Genomic DNA, 21,874 nt, shown 5'->3' on the forward strand with positions numbered 1-21,874 from the left:
TTTGGCTTTAGCAGGCTCAAGGGCAGCCTTCGCTTGCACTGCGGCGGTGAGGCATTAGATGGAAAAGCCGCAGGCTTGCTGCTATAGCAGGGCAGGGAATTAGCTTACCCAGCCCATTAGATATGAGATGTCTGTTTCAAATGAACTTTCCCATCACCTGCCTTCTTCCCCTCCCCTGAAATAGATGGCCATTTAAGCATAAAAAATAATGTAAGGGAAAGAGAAACATTATGATTTAACCGCTGGAGGCACTTATCTTCCCATACGGTATAAAGTGCCTTGACAGTCACTTACACTAGACACCCACTAAAATCAGGCGACGTGAATCCTACCCTTTGTGCTTTCTTTCGCATTTCCGATTAAAAACCTGGTGGAATTCCACAGTCTGCTAAATTTAATGGATTCTTTCCACTGACTCCAGAGGCTCAAGACAGACCGACCTACCCCACGGAGGTGGCACGCAACACCTTGGGCTGGAGCCGCCAGACAGCTGTTCACTGCAGAAGTGGCCGGTGGGGTTTAGGAGCATACCCCCTGAGTGCTAGAGGTGACTTCCCTCTCCAGAGAGCCTGCAGAAACAAAGATGTGAGAACACAGGTAGTGCCAGGGATAAGGGAGCCCAAAGTTCAGGGCCTTGCTTCACTTGATTCAAACAAGAGGCTTGAAACAAAGGCTGAAGCTATACTGTGCCACAAAATGTGGGGCGGAGAGCCCCAGCCCAACAGGATCTGCCTGACTGCCAGAATGGGTGGGTTTTACAGCTGTGTCAATAGAAAGCTGCACCCAAACTGCTGGCCCTGCTGGACGGCGGGGCTTGCCAAGAGAGGCACATCAAACAGGCTTGTGTTTGAGAGGAAGGTGTGCCCACAGCGGTGTTTCAGATCGAGGTGGTCTAACGTCAAGCATCCTCATCAAAGTGTCTAAAAAGCAGCAAAAGGCTCCATTCTTATCTAAACATTACTGTTTATTATCAGCTGAGATGCCATAAGGACAGCAGGAGCCAAGCTGGTGGTCCAGAAGGGCACGGGTCACCCACAGATGTGTTGCCACATCTGCCAGTCTCACGTGGATGTCCCAGACAACCTATGATATTGCAAACGGCTTTAGACACCCATGGTTAGGTGGATCGTCATTGCTTGCAAATGGGAGCCCAAATATCCAGCTCACATAGGTCTATGTGACAATTTCAAACCCAGTCACACCTGCTGTCTCTACAGGTACTCTGGATTAGCCAGTTTAGGTTGGCTTTGGTACAGACTGCAGCTCACTCCATTGTACCAGCTAGAAATGACCTTAATCTCACAGTCCATTGACCCTCCATGGTTTGGGCAGAAATTCCATCCCAGAAGTGGCAGATTTCACCTCCAGATCTTTTGTTTTGGCAAAGCAACATTTTCTAATAAAAATTTCTCTGTTGGAAAACTACCATCTGGATTTCCTTGGAGATGCTTGAGAACAGCACTGATCTTTTAAATGCAAACACTATTTTAGCTGTTGCCTTTTTAATTTGGGAGATAGAGGCTTGTTTTTTACAGATTTTAGAGGTCACTGCCCATGTTGAGATTGCCATCAAGACCAGTGCTCTATCCCTCATTCGCTCTCTTCACCACGTTGTTTCAGAGGGACGCAGGAGCTGGCCACGGACCTGGGCCTAAGCTTTCCAGCGGCCCCTCGGCATCGCCCATGGGGGACGGGGTGGGGGAGAAGAGGCAGAGGCAGAGGCTGCCTCAGTGAGCAGGGGTCTCCTGGAGGATGGGGGGTGGCTGGGGCAGGAGATACAGCCAAAGGACTTGTTTCAACAAGAGCTGCTCAGACGGGATGATGCTCATACTGCCGTCCTTGCTGAAACACCCAAGAAGTTTGCTTTTTTCTTTCGGCTGTAACCTGAGTGTTAACGTTGTTGTCTGCTAATGAACTGTATCTTTTTTTATCTTGCAGATGCCCAGAGATGTAAAGTTGCTCCTTAAACTGCTCCCGGATGAATAGGTTGGTAAGTGGTTACTTCCTTAGCACTTTACATTCCTCAGAAACCAATTATTTTTATTTCAGAAGCTGTGAATCCTAGAAAGCCTGTTCCTAGCTCAGAAATGTAGCTGAAAGCATCAGTACTCTAAATTAGGAGCATGATCTAATTGATTAGTTTTACAAAAATATGACTTCCAAATTGAAGCAAGGTGGAAGCTTTCATTGCCTTGACTGCTTTAAAGCATGAATGTTTCCTTTTTAACATTGCTTCTCAATAAATACTCTTTTTAATGAATTCCAGTGATGTCTTGTGCATCGCTATAATTTTATCAGACTATGCTGAGATATTTTTGGTTTTCTCCTTGAGAGGTTTACATGGGTGTTCAACGTATTTGATCTTCGGGAAGGGTGATTTGGGAGGCCATCTGATCTAATGGGCTGGGCACTAGACTGGGACTGTAAAGACCCAGGTGCTAATATCCATTCTGTGACCTTGGGCAAATCATTTCATCTTCCTGCATTTCTCTCCTACCTTTTATCTTTCTTTAACACTCTTAATTAAGCCGGAGTGCTACAGATAATACAGATAATAACCAATTCTTCCCTTTCATGAATTAGACATGCTCCTCTTAAAATGCCACAGAGGTCGGACTGTGGTGAATGTGTGCAATTACTTTTAGTAAAGACAGTGGTTGTTGCACACAACCTCCCTGGATTCATATGAGCATCTGGATTAATTATATCCTGTCTTCAGTAATCCTCTGGAGAATGAAAATAATGAAGGGTAAATACCTTTTATTAATACAATTATGGTGTATAATATGAAAAAAGCTGAATGCATCATACATTTCAGTAACTACTTAATGGAACAGGAGGACATTACTAGAACAAACGCCCTGTCCTCAGACACGCTCCCCTCTGGGTTTCAGCCAATGGGCCTTCTTACAGGGAGGCAGAGCTGCCAAGCTTCCCGTAACACCAGCAGCACATCACCAGACCCCGCAGGTTTTGATGCAGAGACGTGACCAGGTAGCAATCGGTGCGCCCTGTGATACTGAGAAGGTGCAGTGAGGAGCTCAAGCTGTGTGCCAAGAGAGGTCGTCCCTCGCCTGCCACGACACTTCAGGCAGGGGGAGGACTGGGCTCTGCAGGCGTCCCAGGGGACCGTGAAGTCTCCATGAACAGCCATGGCAGGCTGCAAATTTTGGAGGGATGGAGGCAACTGCCAAGCTGCTGAGCCACGATTCAGTGGCTGAGCATGTGTCTGTGAAAGTCACTCAGTCATGATTAGGAAAGTAAAACTTTCAGCAGAAAATAATATCCTGGTTAAGCGCTCTTAGTGCCTAAAGTAAGCAGTGACATCTTTGTATTGAAAAAAAACCAGTGGGAGAAATCTAACCTGTGAAAGCCATCTGGATGCACACAGTGGAAAATGGATCATGACAGTCTGAGCACAAGAGGATGTGGTGAAAGGTATATTTTGCATTCAAACAGATAAGGTAGATGAAATTTAAAAAATCCAGAGCCCTCTTAATGCAGCACCAGCATGTTTAGTTGAAGATCACAGCAGTCGGCATTCAAGCACTCTGAGCCCCCCAGCAATGTTAATGCAGGCTCCTTGCAGAGCCACACCACCAGTGGTCAGGGTGGTCTTTCCTTAATGCCGGCTCTCAGAGAGGCACTGTCCGATGCACAGCTATTACTTGAGAGTAACTGTAGCAGCACCTTAAGGAGCCACTTATGTAGGACATTATTATCCAGGAAAGAACTGAAAAACAGGGGCAGTGTCTGTATAAAAGACCCTGGAGCAGAGAGAGAGTTCTGCCCCCTGTCTTCAGTGCGGCGCTGCTCTGCTCTTTCATTCACGGAATCCGATTCACTGCGTGCAGTTCACTAGGAATAGGTATGGTTTACAGTATTTTAAGGAATGGCTAGAATTTCACCCTCAGAGGAACCTTTAGGACATAATAAGTTTTTCAGATTACAAAATGGGCTCTGTCTGCTTCTCATCCTTCTGGTAGAAAGAGAGAAAAATTGATGTATTTTGCAAATTGGAAGGGAGCGTCTTTCTTTTCTCCCTCTCAGCTCATGCATAGCTAAAGCTTAAAGTCCTGCAAGGTGAGAAACACACACCTAGTATCAAAAAAGCCATTTGAACAAGAGGGTTGGGCTAGACAGGCTCCAGAGGTGCTGTCGAACCTCAGCTATCCCATCATCCTGTGAAGAAGTGCGCAGTCTTGCTGCCGAATAGGTCCTACAGATTTGCTCTCCAAATGCCACTATTCCCATGTCAGCAAAGCACATCAGACTCCTAGCCCAGTCAACTCCGGGGAAAAATATGGTGCATCTCTACCACAGAACTTGTTGTGCTGTTCTTTGCTTGTTTTTTGGCTTCCTATTATCTGAGCAGCAATTAAGGGAAAAGGAATTAGCTTCAAGCCAGAATTGGCTTAAATACTTCATAAGGGAATCAAACAGAGCTTCAAAGTCTGACATGTCTAGCTCCAGCCATTGCAATGCATGCCAATATTTTACACTCTGAGTACTGGATGTAGCAATGGGACTGCTGGCTTTTATTTTTTAAGATGCACATGTCCCCCCTGTCTCTGTATTGATACAAACTCTCTATGTCTATGTAATTTTTATTTTCCACTCAAGTAAGTAAAACGTAGTCCCCAGTGAAATATTCAGAGTGTTTGGACTGATAACTCCTTACAGAAACCGTAGCAGCCTTATGAAGATGGGGGAGGAGGGGTGTCCCCACACATCCTTCACCCTTCTCTGCAGCAGACAGGTCTGTATACTGCTAGTCCTCAACTCTCCGCTTCCCGGCCCAGGTCTAGACATCCAGCCCCTTCCAGTTATCCCTCCTGGTCTCTGTAGCCCTCTGATATGAAATTTCCAGGTATCTCACTCTCTAAATGCCTAAGGCCGACATGACCCTCAGGGGCAAGTCATTTCCCTGCCGGGAGGCTAATGCATGTTCACACACTATTATTTTCTTCCTTAGCCTATGCTGCTATTCTCGTCAAACACACACACACACATGCACATGAAGCTTTTAAAAGCAAAGTCAGGAAAGAACGCTGCATTCACATCAAAGAACATAAAATACCCCAGGTTTAAAAAGCTATCAAAATTAGCATTAAACTGAACTGAATATGTATCAAGGAGCAGCTAAGGCACCCAAATAATCCTAATTCTTAGCCTGCTGAGAAGCCAGCCATCTGCCATCTCTGATTTTGTGGGCAGACTGTTGAAAATACACGCCACAAAACACTAGGTCTGTTTTTGTTTACATATATATACACACGCATATATATATATGTCTAGTCTACAGTACTAAATGTACTGCTTTGTCGTTATGCCAATCTTTGTATTTTTCATGAAAGTACTATAATTTTATGACCTGGGCCCATGAGATCAGTATATAGGAGAGCAGAACTGGCGATGCGTCTAATGGCCACTGGGTAATTCCCAGGAACAGGCCAGGTGCTTGGCAGCCTGGAGAAGCAGATGAGGAGGAGGAGAAAGTAGTACCTGCCTCCTGAGGGACGGGTGAGGCTTTAAGCCACTGGCTGGCTTCATGAAGAATAAATGCCACAGGTCCATGCTCCCTCATACATTTCTGAATTCTCCGACAACCTCCACCTTTTCGATCAGACCAACCGGAGCAATGCAAACTGCACAGCTTCAATGAAACCGTGTCTGAAACGTTTTTCAGAGTCGAGGCAGCAGTGGCAGAGAGAAAAGATCCAGAATGACAGCCAGAGGAGGTAAAGAAAAGGAATCTGAAGGGTAAGGATCAGGTAACGGCGTATCAGAGACTCAGGTTCTAACCCCTGTCCTCCACATGGGTGAGGTGACATGTCTGCAGTCATCTGCACCTGCGCCTGAGAGCCATGCCTGAGACCAAGTGCACCTCCCATCTTCATTTGCTAACCTCCACGAAGACTTTTTGGCCTTGTCCCCTGGTGAGGAAGCCCTGCCGCACCAGTGCTGGAGAGTGTAAGATACACCTGTCCAACCTCACATAGCTGATGTGAAAGCACACAGAGAAGCTCTATACCAAAGGCACAAGAAGGGCGGCCTTGACGCATGTCGCTGGGAAGGCTGCTCTGTGCGTTGCAGCAGTGCCTAGGGGCCTCTACCGCTTGTGAGAAAGCCCTGTGCAGGCACACACCTGACGACTGCATGGGCAGGCTCTGGACTCTCTGGCAACCGTTCCTCACCCAGGTTTGCCTTGCTGAAGAAAGACGAAAACCTCCAAACCCAACTCCTAGAGCAGATGAAGCCTTCGCTAACCTTGTATATGCCATTAAAGGCCCTGTGTGCTCATGTTGCTCACCTGGGCTTCCTTCTGTGACTCCAAGTTCACAAATGTTTTTTCTGCCAAGAAACATGAAAGGCTTTTCTGGCAACATGCACCCTGTGGGAAGTGCTGGGGCATCAGAGAGGGCCTGGCCTGAGGCTCATCCGTAGCTTGGTGTTCCCGGGAGGCTGCAACCACCCTTTCAGGTGCAGGGCATCAGTGCTCTTGTACTGCTCCCGGAGTGGTATGAGCCATCTCATGGGGAAATTCACAGTCCACAGTGGACAAATGGACCGCACCTTGTTCACATTGTTATCTGCTGCCCCTAGCTCGCAGCTATGCCTCTCTGCAGCATCGCTGTAGGACTCTCAGACACCTGCTCCCGCAGCTTAACACCAGGGACTGGTCAGTAGCGAAGCGCAACACCCTCACAAAATTCATATAGGGGCAAGCATCACCTTGCAACAGATCCCTGTCTCAGCAGGGAAGCTGGGAGGTACTAATGAACCATGTTGGACATGTGTCACAGCCCTCACTGGATGTCCTGAGGCCATTTCCCTGCCAACTACCAGTTTCTGTGGCACCCCCGACAGGGTTCAAAGAGCTGCCATTGGATGCGAGCCCTGCTACAAACTGACAGGAGCAAATTTTCTCAACCACAATCCACTTGACCATCTGGGTTAGCTATTTCAGTGAAACAGGGTTACACAGGACATGGTTAAGAGGAATCACAGGCTCTGGCTGGATTTCATTGCACTGCTCAGCCTCTGCTGTAACGACCTGCCATGCAGCCCCTCAGAGGTTCCCTCTGGCAGATGACACCCTTGCTTGGCCTCTTGGTGAATGGGAGGCTACTGTGACTGTCAGAAATGCCACGATCATTGAAAATTTTGGTAAGTGGCACCTTCAGGCAAGTGCAACAGAACAGCGACGAGTGTCTTCCATACTCGGATCCCTTCTGCTTCTCAAAAACTATGCGTGATGCTCAAACAACGCAGACTAAAACATGCCCCACGGCCGGAGCACCTGTGCTGAACTCTGATATGTTGTTAGAGTCACTGGGAAGTAGTGAGTAACACCACAGTGAGTAAGGTAGCTGACTAAGCTAACACCCCCATCTTCAAAATAACCATGAACTCTAGGCTGATGCTGTTCCCAACACACAAAGCCAGTCAAGCATCAGCTGTCCTCAGCAAAATATGAAACCCACTCACTCTTCTGCTGTGCCCAGCGCATTGCCATATACCTGCCATGAATTTTCCATACGCAAACTAGTCAAGCAAAATCCATGCCAGCTTCAAAGCCACTTCAAAGCCACCCTTGTGACTTGCATTCAATCTGTTTGCCATCAAGTTGTCCCCTGTCACATGGCAAGCTGCTTGTAGACGTGGCGGTGCATTCAGGATATGTCTGGTAAGAGAGGAATAGCCTCTGTCAGTAGGAACAAAGAAATATGCGTTGTCAAGCCTCTTGTTTGTCCCCTGGATTTCAGTCCACTCTGCATCATATTGCTTTTGCTGAGCAGACTGTGGACCACCTGAGGCTAATATTGGCAGCCCCCATGGAGGAAAAGAGCCAGAAAGAGCTACCTAAATATGTGGCCAAATGCAGACGCTGACACCTATTGTCAGTAAATCATTTCCGTCGAGACCCTGGAGGCCTGGAGACACCCAACACAGCAAATGTGGAAGCCTCTCTCTTGCTCAGTGAAATTCATGTCTGCTGGAAAAGGAGGCCTCAGCAGTCAGCCTAAATCGCAGCAGCCCGCGCGGCCTGCATCAGCTCACACCAGGGAATAAGACCAAAGCATCTTGGCGTAAATCTTCCCCGAGATACGCTCCATTGCTTTTCGCTTGCCAACAAGGACGAGGGCTGAGCCGTTTTGTTGTCTGTCATTATCTGTTTTCATGTTCTCACAAACAAATGGGTAATATTCCCCCAGCAGGTAGCACTCTCCAAGGCTGGCCCCCGGGAATAGATGAATGCATTCATTGCGGGGACCTTTGCATTGAAACTGAACCCAGCTGATCTCTGTGGTGCTGGTCTTTAAAGACAGGCTAACAAACACAAAAGGGGTCAGTGAAGTTATGCCAAACATATGCTGTGTAATTGATTTCCAGATTTGGTTCGCTATCTGTATTACCAAAGAACAAGGGAGGAGAAAGACAAAATATGATGCAAGACATAAATATTTCTCAATGGTATGTTTTTAAAAGTTTTCTGTAAGGCATCATCTGCTCTTTAAGCCTTGACTATTATTCCATTTTCGGAATTTATAGCACAAATAATATCCACATTTTCTTTCTTTCAGAAGTGTCCATGCAGGTCCTCAAATAGTTGGCTATCAATCTGAGGAACGAACATCTTGGAGATGGCTCTCCCAGCCAAGGCCTCAAGAGATAAGAGGATAATAACACTACGCATTAGCCCTAAGCATTCCCGAAAGCCACGATCCCGCTGCAGACCCGGTTATTTCCCAGCATAGGGTTAGTTTCTTGGTAGCTGGTGAAGTTCGCTCCAGCAACTCGCGCAGCATTTCCTGCCGTCCCTTTCCCACTTTCTCAAGAAAACCGGGATGGAACAAAATAGCTTTTGAGGCCAGAGTCGATTGCCATCCCCAGATGCTTTACATTCAACATGCCATCTGTGTTTTGTTTTCTTGTTAAGAGGGTTTTGTAACAGTTTTTATTATCTACTGTAACTAGAAACAACAGCAGGAAATCATGTAGCGCAAAGCAAGTATAGTGAGTGATTTGGCCTCACAATCACCAGCCATCAATCCTCCACTTGAAGCCTCTCCATTGCGAACCTTTTCCATCCTCGCTTGCATGTGTCTATGTGAGAGAGAGAGGGGGTGAGCGGGGGGCAGAAGCACGCATTTGGCAGAAAGTCAGGAGATGGGTAAAAAGACCCCCTAAAACCTAAGGAAGGCATAGCAGGGTTTAATGCTGTTGCAAACAGACATCATTTGCAGCAGCATGCAAACTAGTTAGCTCATTGCTCATTTTTCTGAGGAGCACACAACTTTTCTGCATCTTTGGTCAGCCCAAGAGATTATCTGACTGTCCAATTTACTCGGTCCTGTGCTCTCAGCAATTTGATTAACAGCTTCATTGATTAATAGTGATTAGTTTAACCAACGGAGTTAACCTCAGAATTAATGTGTGGTCAGTAATTTAAGTGACTTGTAAAAAAAAATCATCCTGATTGCTGTCTTGCAGCCCATTTCCCATTAAATCTTTCTTTTCATTTGTAACCTTCTGCTTTCTCTACAAACCCACCATCTCACACAAACTCCTGTTTCAGTGTTTGTACTCCTCTGTATACATTAAGTGGAGGAAAAAGGAGGAAGCAACATGGATTATGATATCCTAGTATAGGGTTATTGTAAAATTGCACTCGCTGCATACTTGGGAATAGGAAATTTCATTTTCAAGGGCTCCCTGGGGGGCTGAGATAAACTACAAAAGTCACAACTTGTCATAATTAAACACTCATGCCCATTACACACAAAGGAAATTATGCACATTTATCTAGGTCATTGAAACATTCATACGGCAATACTATACATGAATGTCCATTAATATCCTGTAAGAATTTAGTGAAAGTGTTCTCCCAGAAGCGATGCAAGGCTGTCTCGGATGAAGGTGCTGTAATAGCATGGAGGAGAGAGGGGGGATGGATGGGAACGGGTAATGTATTTCCAGCAGGAACGCAAAAGCGCTTAGATAGATATACCCACCATTCCCTCTCTGCCAAGTAAAGCATAAATATGTTAATTGGATAAGCTTTTCATATCATTATTCTATACGGTTATCAAACAACAGTAATGAAAGTGGTTTAAAAACTGATCAACAGCAAGTGTTGTGCTGTTTGGAAGTTGGCTTGGTTCGTCTAGTGAAATTTGGTTTATTGGAAGTTGGTAGCTCTGAAAGTATCTCCCACCTCTTCCCTCAGATTTGTATTTTGAATATCTACTTGCTGTGGGAATGTGTGTGTGGGCTGACAAATAAGAAAATATTTTTCTATAGACACCGTTGTAATCATTCATATTGCCTTTATTCTTGTCATCTCCTTGATGGTAAACTGCAGCAATCTCACCTGCCCTCCAGTACTTTCCAAAAGTCAAAAATATATTTTTCCCCATTAAAAAAGCAGCAAGGATTGTTAGAAACAGCCCTGATGAGTTTGGCACTAGCATCTCCTGGGGAATTAATGGCCAGGTGTCGCTAATGGCTCTCAGCTTTGCGTCAACACTCCAAGTCACTCCTAATCCCCAGGACGGGCTCTGCTCCTTATTGCTTAATTAGAACACAAACAGCTCTATGAAAATAACACTGATGGTCTAACTCAAACCCACAAAAGAAGATAAAATGCAGGAGTTAAGGGTTAAAAAAAAAAAATATCCCAGAAGGACTAACACACAGCCATCTGTGTAAGTAGGTTTTGTTTTACAGCAAACACTGTTAATAGAAATGGCTGAAAATATATTTTTTCAGAATCTGATCTGTAGATGTTTTGCAGCTAAAAGACCTGCATTCAGTTGCTTTTATTCCTAGATTATGTTTTATGCTATTTGGACCACTGCCAAGTATGTGACAACCCTTGTGTGGGAAAGTGGCATGAATTTTAAGAATGAATGAGTAGTCCTCCAAGTGTTTGTGCCAGAAGCACCTCATTCACTAGTGGTGTTTGTTTTTTTCTTATATAAGTTATTTTATTCATCCAATCAGTAAAAAAAAAAAATCTTACCATATGACCCATGAAATTTGTGCAACATAAAGGGTCATCAAATAGAAGAACCCACAGTTTTGATATTCCATCAAAATAGTGGGTGAAACTCTCAGCCAATAAACATGTTCACAGGAAATCAGTAGTAAGCCATGAACCATTTTTTAATCTAAAAGAAAGGGAGTTTGTGATAGTATTTGAAGCGATTCTACTTTCTTTGACTTTCAAAATGCTTTTCAAGTTCTGACATGTACAATAGCTTGGTGTTTGAAGAAGTGTCCCATCCCCAGCTCTAGAGGTAGAAAGGTCTGCCTAAAGAAGGGGACTCCTAGAAAGCCAAATCAAATTAGCCATGTGGGTTTATTTTGCTAGATTCAAACTTTATTGTCGGACTGATCCAAGGGTCATGTTTGTGAATACCTATAAGTTTTTCTGTGTGGACAAAGCAATCCAAATTAAACCCAGTGCTCTGTTTAAAATACAGGGCTTGCAATCTATGTCCGACTGTAGGAGAAATTTCCAGACCTGTACTAGTAAGACCCATGTCTGGATGTAGATTCAAACACATGATTTTGCTTAAGACACTCTGTTGCAGCTGCCAAAGAAAGAATTTTTATTCTTTAGCTATTTGTGAATCTGGATATACACCAGATATAATCCTACAGTAAGTAGGAACATGACCTTTAGACTTTTACAGAAAACCAATGCTAAAACAGAGTTCAAATGATTGTTTTACAATGCATTAAAACCTTTCTCTCCCAAATTAGCAGATAACTCTAGACTAAGTCATATTTCCTTCAAGAGGATGTTAGTGAAAATAAAGTATTATTTTATAGGTTTTCTTTGGTGTTTGCCACTTGGGGGAAAAAAAAAAAAAAAAAAAAGAGATGCAGCCATCAGTATTTTGAATGCGTTTGGAAGATGTGCCATACCTATTAGCAGTGCTATTATCCCTGTCGGCAGCGCTGCTGTGCTCCTGCTAAGCTGCCTCGGAAGGCTCACATACATACAATGCATCCTGTTTCCTCTAAAAAAAAATCCCTTAAGCTGACTTCTGCTAATCCCCTTGGCCACACAGAGTGGGCTCGGTCAGGCCGGGGAGCAGAGCCAATTTATAATGTGAGCTGTAGTACCTCTTGCAAGATAGAAATTCACCTTCGCATTTGGGAATTGGGGAGAGAAAGTCAGAAGGTTTTCACAGCTATCCTGGTAAGGAAATCTGTATGAGCTCCATACCAGCAACAGCAGTAATAACATACAGCATCTACTGAGCAACATTAGTTACTCTGCTTTTTGCGTCTCTGTGTGTGTAGCAAACTGGAAGTATAAGTTTTATCAATTCATATGTATTAAAGACTAACGACTTTGCGCATGCAGATTCAGAACTTTTGAGAGATGTGTTGCTTCATTTCTTTCAGCCAGTTCTAGCTTTAGCCTTTTTTTTTTGCCTGAGATATAAATTTTATGTATTGTAAAGTACACCACAGGCATGCACTATAAATTATTTCCCTAGGGTTTCCCTAGGGTGGAAGGGTTGCTTTTAACAAGATGCCTATCCAAATGTGGCTGTGTGCATTTATCAGTCGAGTGTTCAATTAATTGGAAACTCTCAATAGCTACGTAGGACCTGAAGCTTTTGTCCAGCTTAGCCTGTTTGGCTACATTTCATATGGTGGCAAATAATTACTCTTTTGCACAAGTGGTACTGCGTGAGAAAATTTTCCCCACGTGAGAGAAAAAAAATTAGTGCCCTCATTTTATGCACTGAATTGTCACCATTTGCTAAGCATGATGTGTTAGGTGTTGATCTTGCAGTATGTCTCTGCAGCAAAATGTATGAATGTAGCATGGCTGGGCATATCTATGCCTCATTGAATCTACTTAGCCTGGGTAACAAGAGGAGTGAAAGAATGGTGTATGGGAATCAGAACAGCTCAGCAACCCTATTGCCCTCCCAAGACTTGTCAGCGAGGCCTGAAGCCTGTTCCACCTCATCTCTGCTGCTCTTGTACATCTTTATAAGCACACCTTCATCTTGTTACAGAGACAAACCCCTAGAAAGGGAGCGAAGGCATGATTTGTTTCTCTCCTTAGAGATTAGGAAACGCCACCTCCTTCTTCGCCTTTCTTTTACATAGATATATGTATGTATGGGATTCCCTGGAGAAAACATGACAGAAGTAGGTCTTCAGGAAGGAAGGCATCAAAACAGGTAAGTAGTAAGAGCGTGGTAGCTTCCCGCAGAAAAGCTGCACCACACCCTAAGGGCCATGGAAAGAAATGGTGCGGGGGTGACACCCAGGCAGCCGAGTTGGGACATGTCTGCAGGATGGAGGCCACAGGTGGGCAACATAACTTGGAAATGCAACACGTGGGAAAGCGCAGGGCTGTGCAGTGCTTCAAAAGTGAGTACAAGGCAACTGCAGCTGAGAGGAGTCAAGAGACAGTGGGGAGGGCTGAGGCGACAAGCAAAGAGGACAAGCTTTGCTGCAGCACGTTTCCCAGGCTGGAAGGTGCAGTGCCTGAGCTGCAAGGCAGTTGGCACTGGGACTGGAACGGTCCTGGGATGAGCCTGCAGCTCTTGAGCACGGATCTGCAGGTTGCCGAAGGAGTGACTCCCATCCCACTGGGTGTCTGTTTTCCCATAGTGTTTCCTGAATGTTAACATGCTGTTATAACGCATACCCTTACACACTTTAATACATCATCAGTTGTTTAAGTTGTATCTGCATAAAATGAGTGTTCAAAATACTGAGCGGCTGTGTAACCAAGAGTTGGGCAGACCTAAACACTTCATGAAATACCAACAAAATAGCTGTAAATCTCAAGCTTAAAATGCCCTGCTCAATACGAGCACAATATTTAATCTTACTTTTTCTTCAGGACACACATCATTAACTGCTAATCAACTCAAGCTTCAGAAATCCCTGAGCAGTATTCTCAGTTTTCAAAAATGCAGTTAAGAAACAAAGTACTTTTTATCCCACCCTTGGCAACGGTAACAGGTCCCAGAGGTGTCCAGGTGCAGACGACATCACTGCACGGCACACCGAACCACGCTGCGCTGGATATACTTTGCCTGTGTTTTATAGGACTTGCACAAAGCCCTCCAGGTTGACAAACATAACTGCTCCGCGGCACATGGCGTTACACGCACCTTGGCTGTCAATTAGGCAGGGCCTGGGAAGCCGAGCCAAGAAGCCGGCGGAGCTCGCCTGCTCCCATGAAGCCTGGGCAGGCGGATGCAGGCTGGCTGGGGGCAGCGCGCCGCGCAGCTGCTCCGGCTGGGTGGGAGGCGGAGGAGGGCTTGCTTTGCCGAGTGAGCTGAGCTGTGGCATCAGGCGCAGAGCAGATCCCTGTTGCTGGAAGTTTTTATTTCCCTGTTGGAATCCAACGTGGGAACGATTGCCCTTTTTGCACAGGGGCTAAGCTCACGCACACCCACTGCAGCGCCCTTATTTGTAAGGGAGGGGTTGCTATTTAATTAGCCTGGCGAGATGTGCTGTGCGTTTCTACGGAGTGAGAGAATGCTGCTTTGTTAAAAAGTATGCTTGCAGGTGCTAACAGGAGTAATTGGTGGATTCCCCCCAGCATAACGTTTCTTCTGGGGAATTTCTCTGCTGGATCCTGGAGCCTCTCACATCCCTGAATAAGTGCACTGTACGTGCCCCTGCAGTCTTGATTCTGCAGGCTCTTGCTCCAGAGTCTTTTCCCATTTCTCTGATTTGTAGGGGGTATTTATACAGCATGAACACAGTCCAGAAAGCAGACTGCCTTCATTTGAGTTCATGTTGTGTGCCAGAGACTTTGGCCACTTCCTTCCTCCTCATCTTCCTCCTCCTGCCTTTTCTCCCCCTCCTTTTCATTCCACAACAGTTAGTGCAGGAGGCTGCTGATAAAGGTGCAGGCTCAGGAGTCAAAATATGGCAGAGTCTATTCCACCAGGTGCAAGGAGCCCCACACTGTCTGTGTGGGAGGTAGGAACAGGATCAGATATATAGGGACACTTGTGCTGCACTCCCCCAGCTCCAGAATCAAGCTTGGAGGAATTGCCTTGCCACCGCCCCCGTGTTAATAAATCCTGCCTAGTGGGCTCAGCTGCCTAGGCAGCACGTGGGGCTGAGCTGGCAAACCTGTGCTTCACCACATGGATGGACTAGCTCAGGTCTCCATGACCTCAGACATTTCTGTACCAGGCTAACACGTGGAGTAGATGTGCCTCCCTGCTCTCTGCCCATCATCCTGCTCTGGGAGGGGTCTCCGATGTCCAGGGTCCCACCTGGTACATCCTCTCTCCAAATTCATAATGAGGGTGATACTGCACAGCTAAGGGCACCTGCCCTGCCAGCGGTCCCTGGCCTCCAGACCAAGCATGATGCAGCATCTTCTGCCCACACTGCTCCAGGCTGGCTCTGTCTGCAGCAAAATGGCTGAATCCACACTATGCGACACACCAGCCTGTCCATCGTAATTACCAGCATTGCTGGGGAGGCCGGGACAGTCTGAAGTGCACAAATCAATGAGAGGGTTGTGCTGCAGCCCTCCAGAACAGTTGCTTTGTAGCCTGGCTCCACAGGGATGTGAGGAGTGGGGATGCGGATGTGGCGTGAGGGAAGGCGTAAGGTGCCAGGCCTGCTGGGATAGCAGTGGAAGACCATGCAGCAGGGTCAGACCTGTTATGGTCTGGTCCACACAGCCTGTATGGCACTACCCCGGTGTGTTACCCAAGTTTTATCCCAGAAAATTCAGGGCTGGCTCACTCTAAATGAGTGCCAGGCAGCAAACTAGCAGGAACCCCAAGATGTCCTGGGCACCTGGCTGTGGCTTCAAACGAAGGAGCCAGGCTATTGAGCCAGCCATCTCTGCGCCAAATGCTTCCCTAGTAATGACTGCTGTGTTGCTCAGTGTGGAGGGGGGAACAGGTTTTGAGATAAATTGGACCCAAAAAATTAATGACCTGGATGATTAGTACCAGGTACTTGAACTGAACCCCCATCTGAAGAAGGAGCTAGTGGAGGCCTCTGGAGGGCTGTGCTAGTTCTGCTGAAGAAAGCTGCCTGGTGTGTAGCTTATTTCTGTGTCGGTCCATGCCTCCTAGCTCCAGGCTAGAGGGCATTACCATAGCTGGCTTTTATTTTTCCATTCTAGAGGGACCTTTTAATGAGGAGGCTTTGCCTCTCAGACATCCCCTCCTCTGTTCCTGAGTCGGTCTGGTGTAAGAGAAATAAGGATATGGCCCAGAGGGACTAATCGTATAAATAAGATTTTAGGATCTGACTCTGAAGTAATAAACGAAAGGCTAGCAATTTCATATTATGAAACCCCAGCTGCACGAACTCTCGACTTCAGCCTAGTGCCTCTGCCAGCTTCCAGCTGGCTATCAGAAATCATTTCCACTTCAGTGAGACCAATGTTAAAACGTCCCCTTAATCCTTTTCCAAACCGTGCCCACACATTCTAGCTGTATTTATTTTTACTACAATTCGAGCAGAAAAGGTGGCCTGACGTCACCCTAGGAAAAGCACAGCGTTCGTTTGAACACTTCAGCCTGACGTCCGCCCTCCTTCCCAGCCTGTAAGGCTCGGGGCTCTGCTCAGCCCTGCCACAGCCCCGTCCTCGCAGCCCCGACCCGCTCGGGCATGCTGCATGGGGGCAGGGAGCCCAAAAGCAAGAACAAAAAATGAAAACAGAATGGGGAAAAAAAAAAAAAAAGCCTACTTCACAGGTTTTTACCACCCATTTTGCCGAGGTTTGCAGGATACGGGTATGGCTGGGCCTTCTCACCTTTTGAGTGTGTTGCAGCTCATTCATCAGGGGAAGATGGCGGGCGGCCAGGGGGTGGGTTTTGCTGAGCTGTGTTGGCTCACGTTCACCAGCTGGCCCACGCTTTCTGGAGAGGGGGAACAAAATTCTCTGCCGCCCCTGTCCTGTGAGCCCTGATCAGTGACATTGCAGCTTTCCAGCTGAGTGTGGCTTGAAGCAAGGAAGGTGGCGCAGGCTGGGTGCACGGGCACCCTGCTGTGGCTCCGTACCCGAGGCAAGTGCCGCTGGAAAGAGCTTTTTGTAGAAATTTCTGGGTGGCAGCAGCTGCAGGACAGCTGCTCCAGAGGCAGCTGTGTTTCAATGCATGGGGGAACCATATCTATGTAGGGGTGTGGAGAGAGAAGCCTTGGGAACCCCTTCGGGGTGGGCGGCAGGGCAGCTCCTGTGGCCACCGAGGGCGGCTGCCACTGCGCTGGGGCCCACCGGCCGGCATGGGCACGAGGCCTGCGTGCGTGGGGCGGGGGATGCTGGCACCACTGCTGCTCCTGTCATTATCAATAATAATTTCACGTGGCCCTCGGTAATCTGGGGGAGGCGCTGCCATTAGTGGGATGTGGGGAGATGTCGGTGGCTGGGGGGGCATGGGGAGGCTGGCCCTGCAACCCCCCCCCTTGCATGGCAACTGGTGAGACGGGGGGCCTGTGGGGGGATGGCTGCCATAGGAACCTGCTGCTGGCTTTATTGTTAAACAAACAAAAAAACAGCCCCTAATTTCTGACGGGGGTGTCAGTGCTTCAGGGGGAGGCTGGGGGGCCACCGCGGCTCCTGCTGCAAGGGGGAAACCGCCAGGCTGGGTGGGTGTGAGTCGGACCTGCTGCCCCTCCGCAGCGAGGGCTGGGCTGTTTCGGAGGGACAGGAATCCAGACCAAGGTGGGCTCGGTGAGCACAGGGCCAGGAAGGACACCGCTGCCCCGCAGCTGCCGCAGAGGCCCATCGACCTGGCCTGTCGGTGGACTGAGGCTGTCCAGAGAGGAGTATGGCTGTGCGTGGGGTGCCTGCAGTTCGTGGGGGCACTCCGGGCACGCAGCTCTCTGCAAGCCTGTCTCATTTCAGTCGCTGGGAACTGAGGCACCCAAAATCATTGGTCAGTCTTGAGAAGTTTGGCCATCATGCATGGTCACAAATCAGCATCAGCATACCCTCAAGTGCCAGTCCTTTCCTTCCCTAAAATCTAGGTCACAAACAGTAGGGTTTTTCAGCTTGTTTTAGTTGGTCCACATTTTCCTTTTTTTCTTTCTTTCATTCTTTTTCATGTCTTTCTCTTTCTTTCTTTCTTTCTCCCTCCCTCCCTTCTTCCCTTTCTTCCATCCCTCCTTCCTTCCTTCCTTTTCCTTCCTTCCTTTCTTTCTTTCTTTTCTTTCTTTCTTCCTTTCTTTCTTTCTTTCTTTCTTTCTTTCTTTCTTTCTTTCTTTCTTTCTTTCTTTCTTTCTTTCTTTCTTTCTTTCTTTCTTTCTTTCTTTCTTTCTTTCTTTCTTTCTTTCTTTCTTTCTTTCTTTCTTTCTTTCTTTCTTTCTTTCTTTCTTTCTTTTTCTTTCCTTCTTTCTTTCCTTCTTTCCTTCTTCTTTCTTTTTCTCCTTTCCTCCCTTCCTTTATTTCTCTTTCTCTCTCTCTCTTTCTTTATTTCTTTTTCCTTTTTTTGTCAAAATAAGCAGGGTTCCCTTCAGGGGCTGTGCAGAACTGGAGCCCTATTCACAAGCCAGAAGTGTGATACACTGGCAAAGTTGCCTGTGGAGAAGAATAAACCATGAACAGTCATATCATTGTTGATCTTCTTTCAATAGCTATAAAAAAATCCTTCAGATAGATATTGCTTTTTAATAAACCAGGAACCTCTTCCAAAACAACCTGAAAATAATTCAGCCTCTGACTTCTGACAAGCTATCACTGCTGTGCACAGAAACCCAAACATTTGCTGCTCGTGAAGGCGCGGGGATGGCAGCACAGTGGCAATGGCTTCATGGCCATGCCACCTGCAGGGTTTTCTGTACTGCTGTTCACGTTGGCCTAACCTTGTAGCAGAGCTGCCAGCAAGCTCTCCTGCAGCTGCAGCACAGCCCAGTCCCAACGCTGTGCTGCAGCTTGCCTTTGAGCACTGTGACAGCTTCCCCCAAAGTCTATCAAAGGATCGATGGTGTTTTAGGAATGGTATTGTTTCTGCTGAGGGGAGCAATCAGCTATTTCCCAGCACTCAGAACAGGTTCTCCTTCACCACCATCATTATCCATAACACCATTAGCTACAAAGCAGTGTCTCGCTAATAACTGGCTTTTGCTTATTACTATGAAATTATTCTTCTGTGCCATATGCCATCTACATTCCTCTTCCAAAAACGTGCTAGGGACTCCATTAGTGGCATCCGCTGTTTATTGGGATCACAGCAAGCAGATAGTGCTTGAAATGTTCCTATTCACATGGGCATATCACGCTAGAATTCAGAATAAACTTCAAAACGGACAAAGAAACAACAAGAGAGGGGAAAGAATGCTCCCTTTGTGCTTTAATATTCACTTATTTATTGACAAATGCAAATTCATCCACGGTGAGCTGCCCCAAGGAGGCACAGCCACCAGACCAAGGACATCAACACTAAACAGGAATTTCCCCTATGCTGATTTGCCTGTGACTAAGCCCTGCTAAAATGTTTAAAGAGCCATACCCAAAACCAAAGCCATAACTATTGTGGTGCTGTAAGAGTCAATATCTACTGGGCAATAAGGAGCACAAAGGCATTAAAGTGATTTGACGCTGGGAAGTTTAAAGGGTCAATACTTGAAAATTGTGACTCAAAGAGAAAGCTTCAGCTCTGATGCTCAACAACCAGCAAGGGAATAGGGAAACCCGGGGACATTCTTTCTCCTGTGGAGGAGGGTGGGATCCAGGCTGATTTACACCACAGCCCCCCCTTAAAAACAAAGAAACAGATTAATTCCACCGCAACCGTCTACGGACAGAGCTGTTGTCTGCCCTATTTTTTGCTGGCAGATCTCCAGGAGGAAATTATTGTGGGGATCTTTGATGCTATCTGGCATCTATACACACTCATGCATATGCAGAAAGCAAAAGGAGTGCAACCATTAAAGTGGGAACCAAAGCAGGACAAGTCCTGAATAAACCAGGTGGGCGACTGGGAGGAGGATTTGGGTAGCAGACTAAAGTAGCATATGCACTCATTTTTAAGACATATGCTCACAAGCAGACAGACATACACACACATTTATGGAAAAGGCACACTGAAAGAACTTTAAGCTAATGAAGGTTAGGAGGATATGCCATTCATACCCACCCCCAAGTGAGAGTTCCCGTGCTCTAAGCCCTGCTGAGGTGGACACACACTTCCTGAACGTGTCTGATGCTCGGCGTGTCCGTCCCCACGCTTGGCACGCACATTTAGACATCACACTTACTTTGCAAACTTCTGCCCACCCAGAGGCAACTATTGTCTTCTGATGGACAAGTGAAGGAGCCGGCTAGTCTTTGGGCTTCTCCCAACTCTTTCTGCACAGCTCAGACAGTTCATAGGCAAGGTCTGCCTTAAGCCCTGGTAGAGCTCCACTGCCCAGCCTGCAGTTGGCTGGCCACTGAGAGAGCTTTGGCTACAGCACAGCAACTTCACAGATGCTTAACTGCTAACAGAGCCAGAGCAGCCATTTCAGTAGCTAAGTAGGCATAGAGAAGTTTGGATTATGTCTCATTTCTTCCAAATTACTTGTCCACCGCCTCCCTATTCCCTTATTCCCAGAGACTACAGGGCTGATGATGAATGGCCAAAACCCTTCCAAGGAGTCCACCATCCTGAAAGAAAATCATGTGGCTGAGCAGTGTGAACGTAGTCAGAAGGGGGATCAGAAGAGGGGCTCTGTTTTTTTACTCATTATCAAGAGTATGGTAAGGGATTTGCAAGTGTATTTTGTGCCTGGGATGGTAAGCTCCGTGGGAGCCTTCAGTACACAGCAGAATGGCAGATTACTTCTTGTGAATAAGTTTTGGGGGCTCATCAGGGTCTAAAGATGAGATATTGTGTTAGTTGTTCACACTTTCTATCATCCTGCACACACACATAGAACTACCAGTATCTAGCTTAATCTAAAAACTAGGTATCATCTAATCTAACCTGAGAGTCTTGTCCCTAGACAGTGAACAGAAACAGACACCTCCAGAAGGTGACTCAGAGCCCCTCAAATAGGTACTCACCAAGGAGCTGCATTCTCTCCTTCCAGCAACAATAGAGGCTATTAAGTATAAATAACCAGACCAAGTGCCCAGCTTTCAGATGGTTGAAGTGGTCAGGTGAGGTGAATTCCACTCACAATATATAATATTTGTATTCATTCTCTTGCTTTGTATAAAAATGTGTATCTGTTATAGTGGGGGCATGAGAAAGCACACACAGACACACACACACACACACACAGAGGAGAGGAACGGAGTTACTGTGCAAAGCTACGGCATCTCAAGCCTCCTTCCTCCACAGTAGGGCTGGCCAAGGCACCCATCAGGTATTGAGGGGCTGTGACCACCCTGTACTGTGGTGCAGACTTGGCCACGGAGGCTGCGGTGTTTTCCTGGTCTGCCTGATATTAGCTCAGACCATAGCGTTCGTATTTTGAAATATTTTCTTTCTTCTTATGTCTTGGTTTTGTGATAAATCAAATTATTTGGCTGTTATCTCAATCCTTCAACATTAAACAATTCATTTTAGCGTTAGGCTTTTATGATCAATGGAAAGCTCTTAATCAGAGCTGCCAGCAGTGCTGCTTTTATTTAAGGCTCACGATGATTAATGAAAATGTATATGATCTCAGTTGTGCTAATTTTTGCTAACTCTGCCAAGTACTCCCAACAGCCTGGGAGGGTGACCGGCTCTAGTCCACTTCATGCCTCACCGTGGACATGCTGAGTGAGCCCCACGGGCAGGGATGTATTCCCAGCTCCACACCCACCCACTGCATGAGTGCAAACACCCGCTGAGGACCATGGGCTGTAGGGCTCTAAGTGAACCCAGGATCTGGCCCTGAGGGAACTCACATTACTGAGAATAAGTCA

General features: G+C 46.7%; 1 protein-coding gene across 1 annotated transcript in view; it reads right to left on the reverse strand.

Moving 5' to 3' along the window:
- Positions 1–450: 450 nt before the first annotated feature.
- BEND2 (BEN domain containing 2) overlaps positions 451–21,874 on the reverse strand; it is a 74,301-nt gene continuing 52,877 nt past the window's right edge. Inside the window, exon 12 of the mRNA XM_087759179.1 lies at positions 451–569. Within this exon, the coding sequence (XP_087615305.1) occupies positions 520–569 (50 nt within the window). The 3' untranslated portion in view covers positions 451–519. The remainder of the gene's footprint in view (positions 570–21,874) is intronic.

This window comes from Nipponia nippon, unplaced genomic scaffold (assembly GCF_047370975.1).
Source record: "Nipponia nippon isolate SJK-2023a ecotype South Korea unplaced genomic scaffold, ASM4737097v1 scaffold_2, whole genome shotgun sequence".
Taxonomy (NCBI): domain Eukaryota; kingdom Metazoa; phylum Chordata; class Aves; order Pelecaniformes; family Threskiornithidae; genus Nipponia; species Nipponia nippon.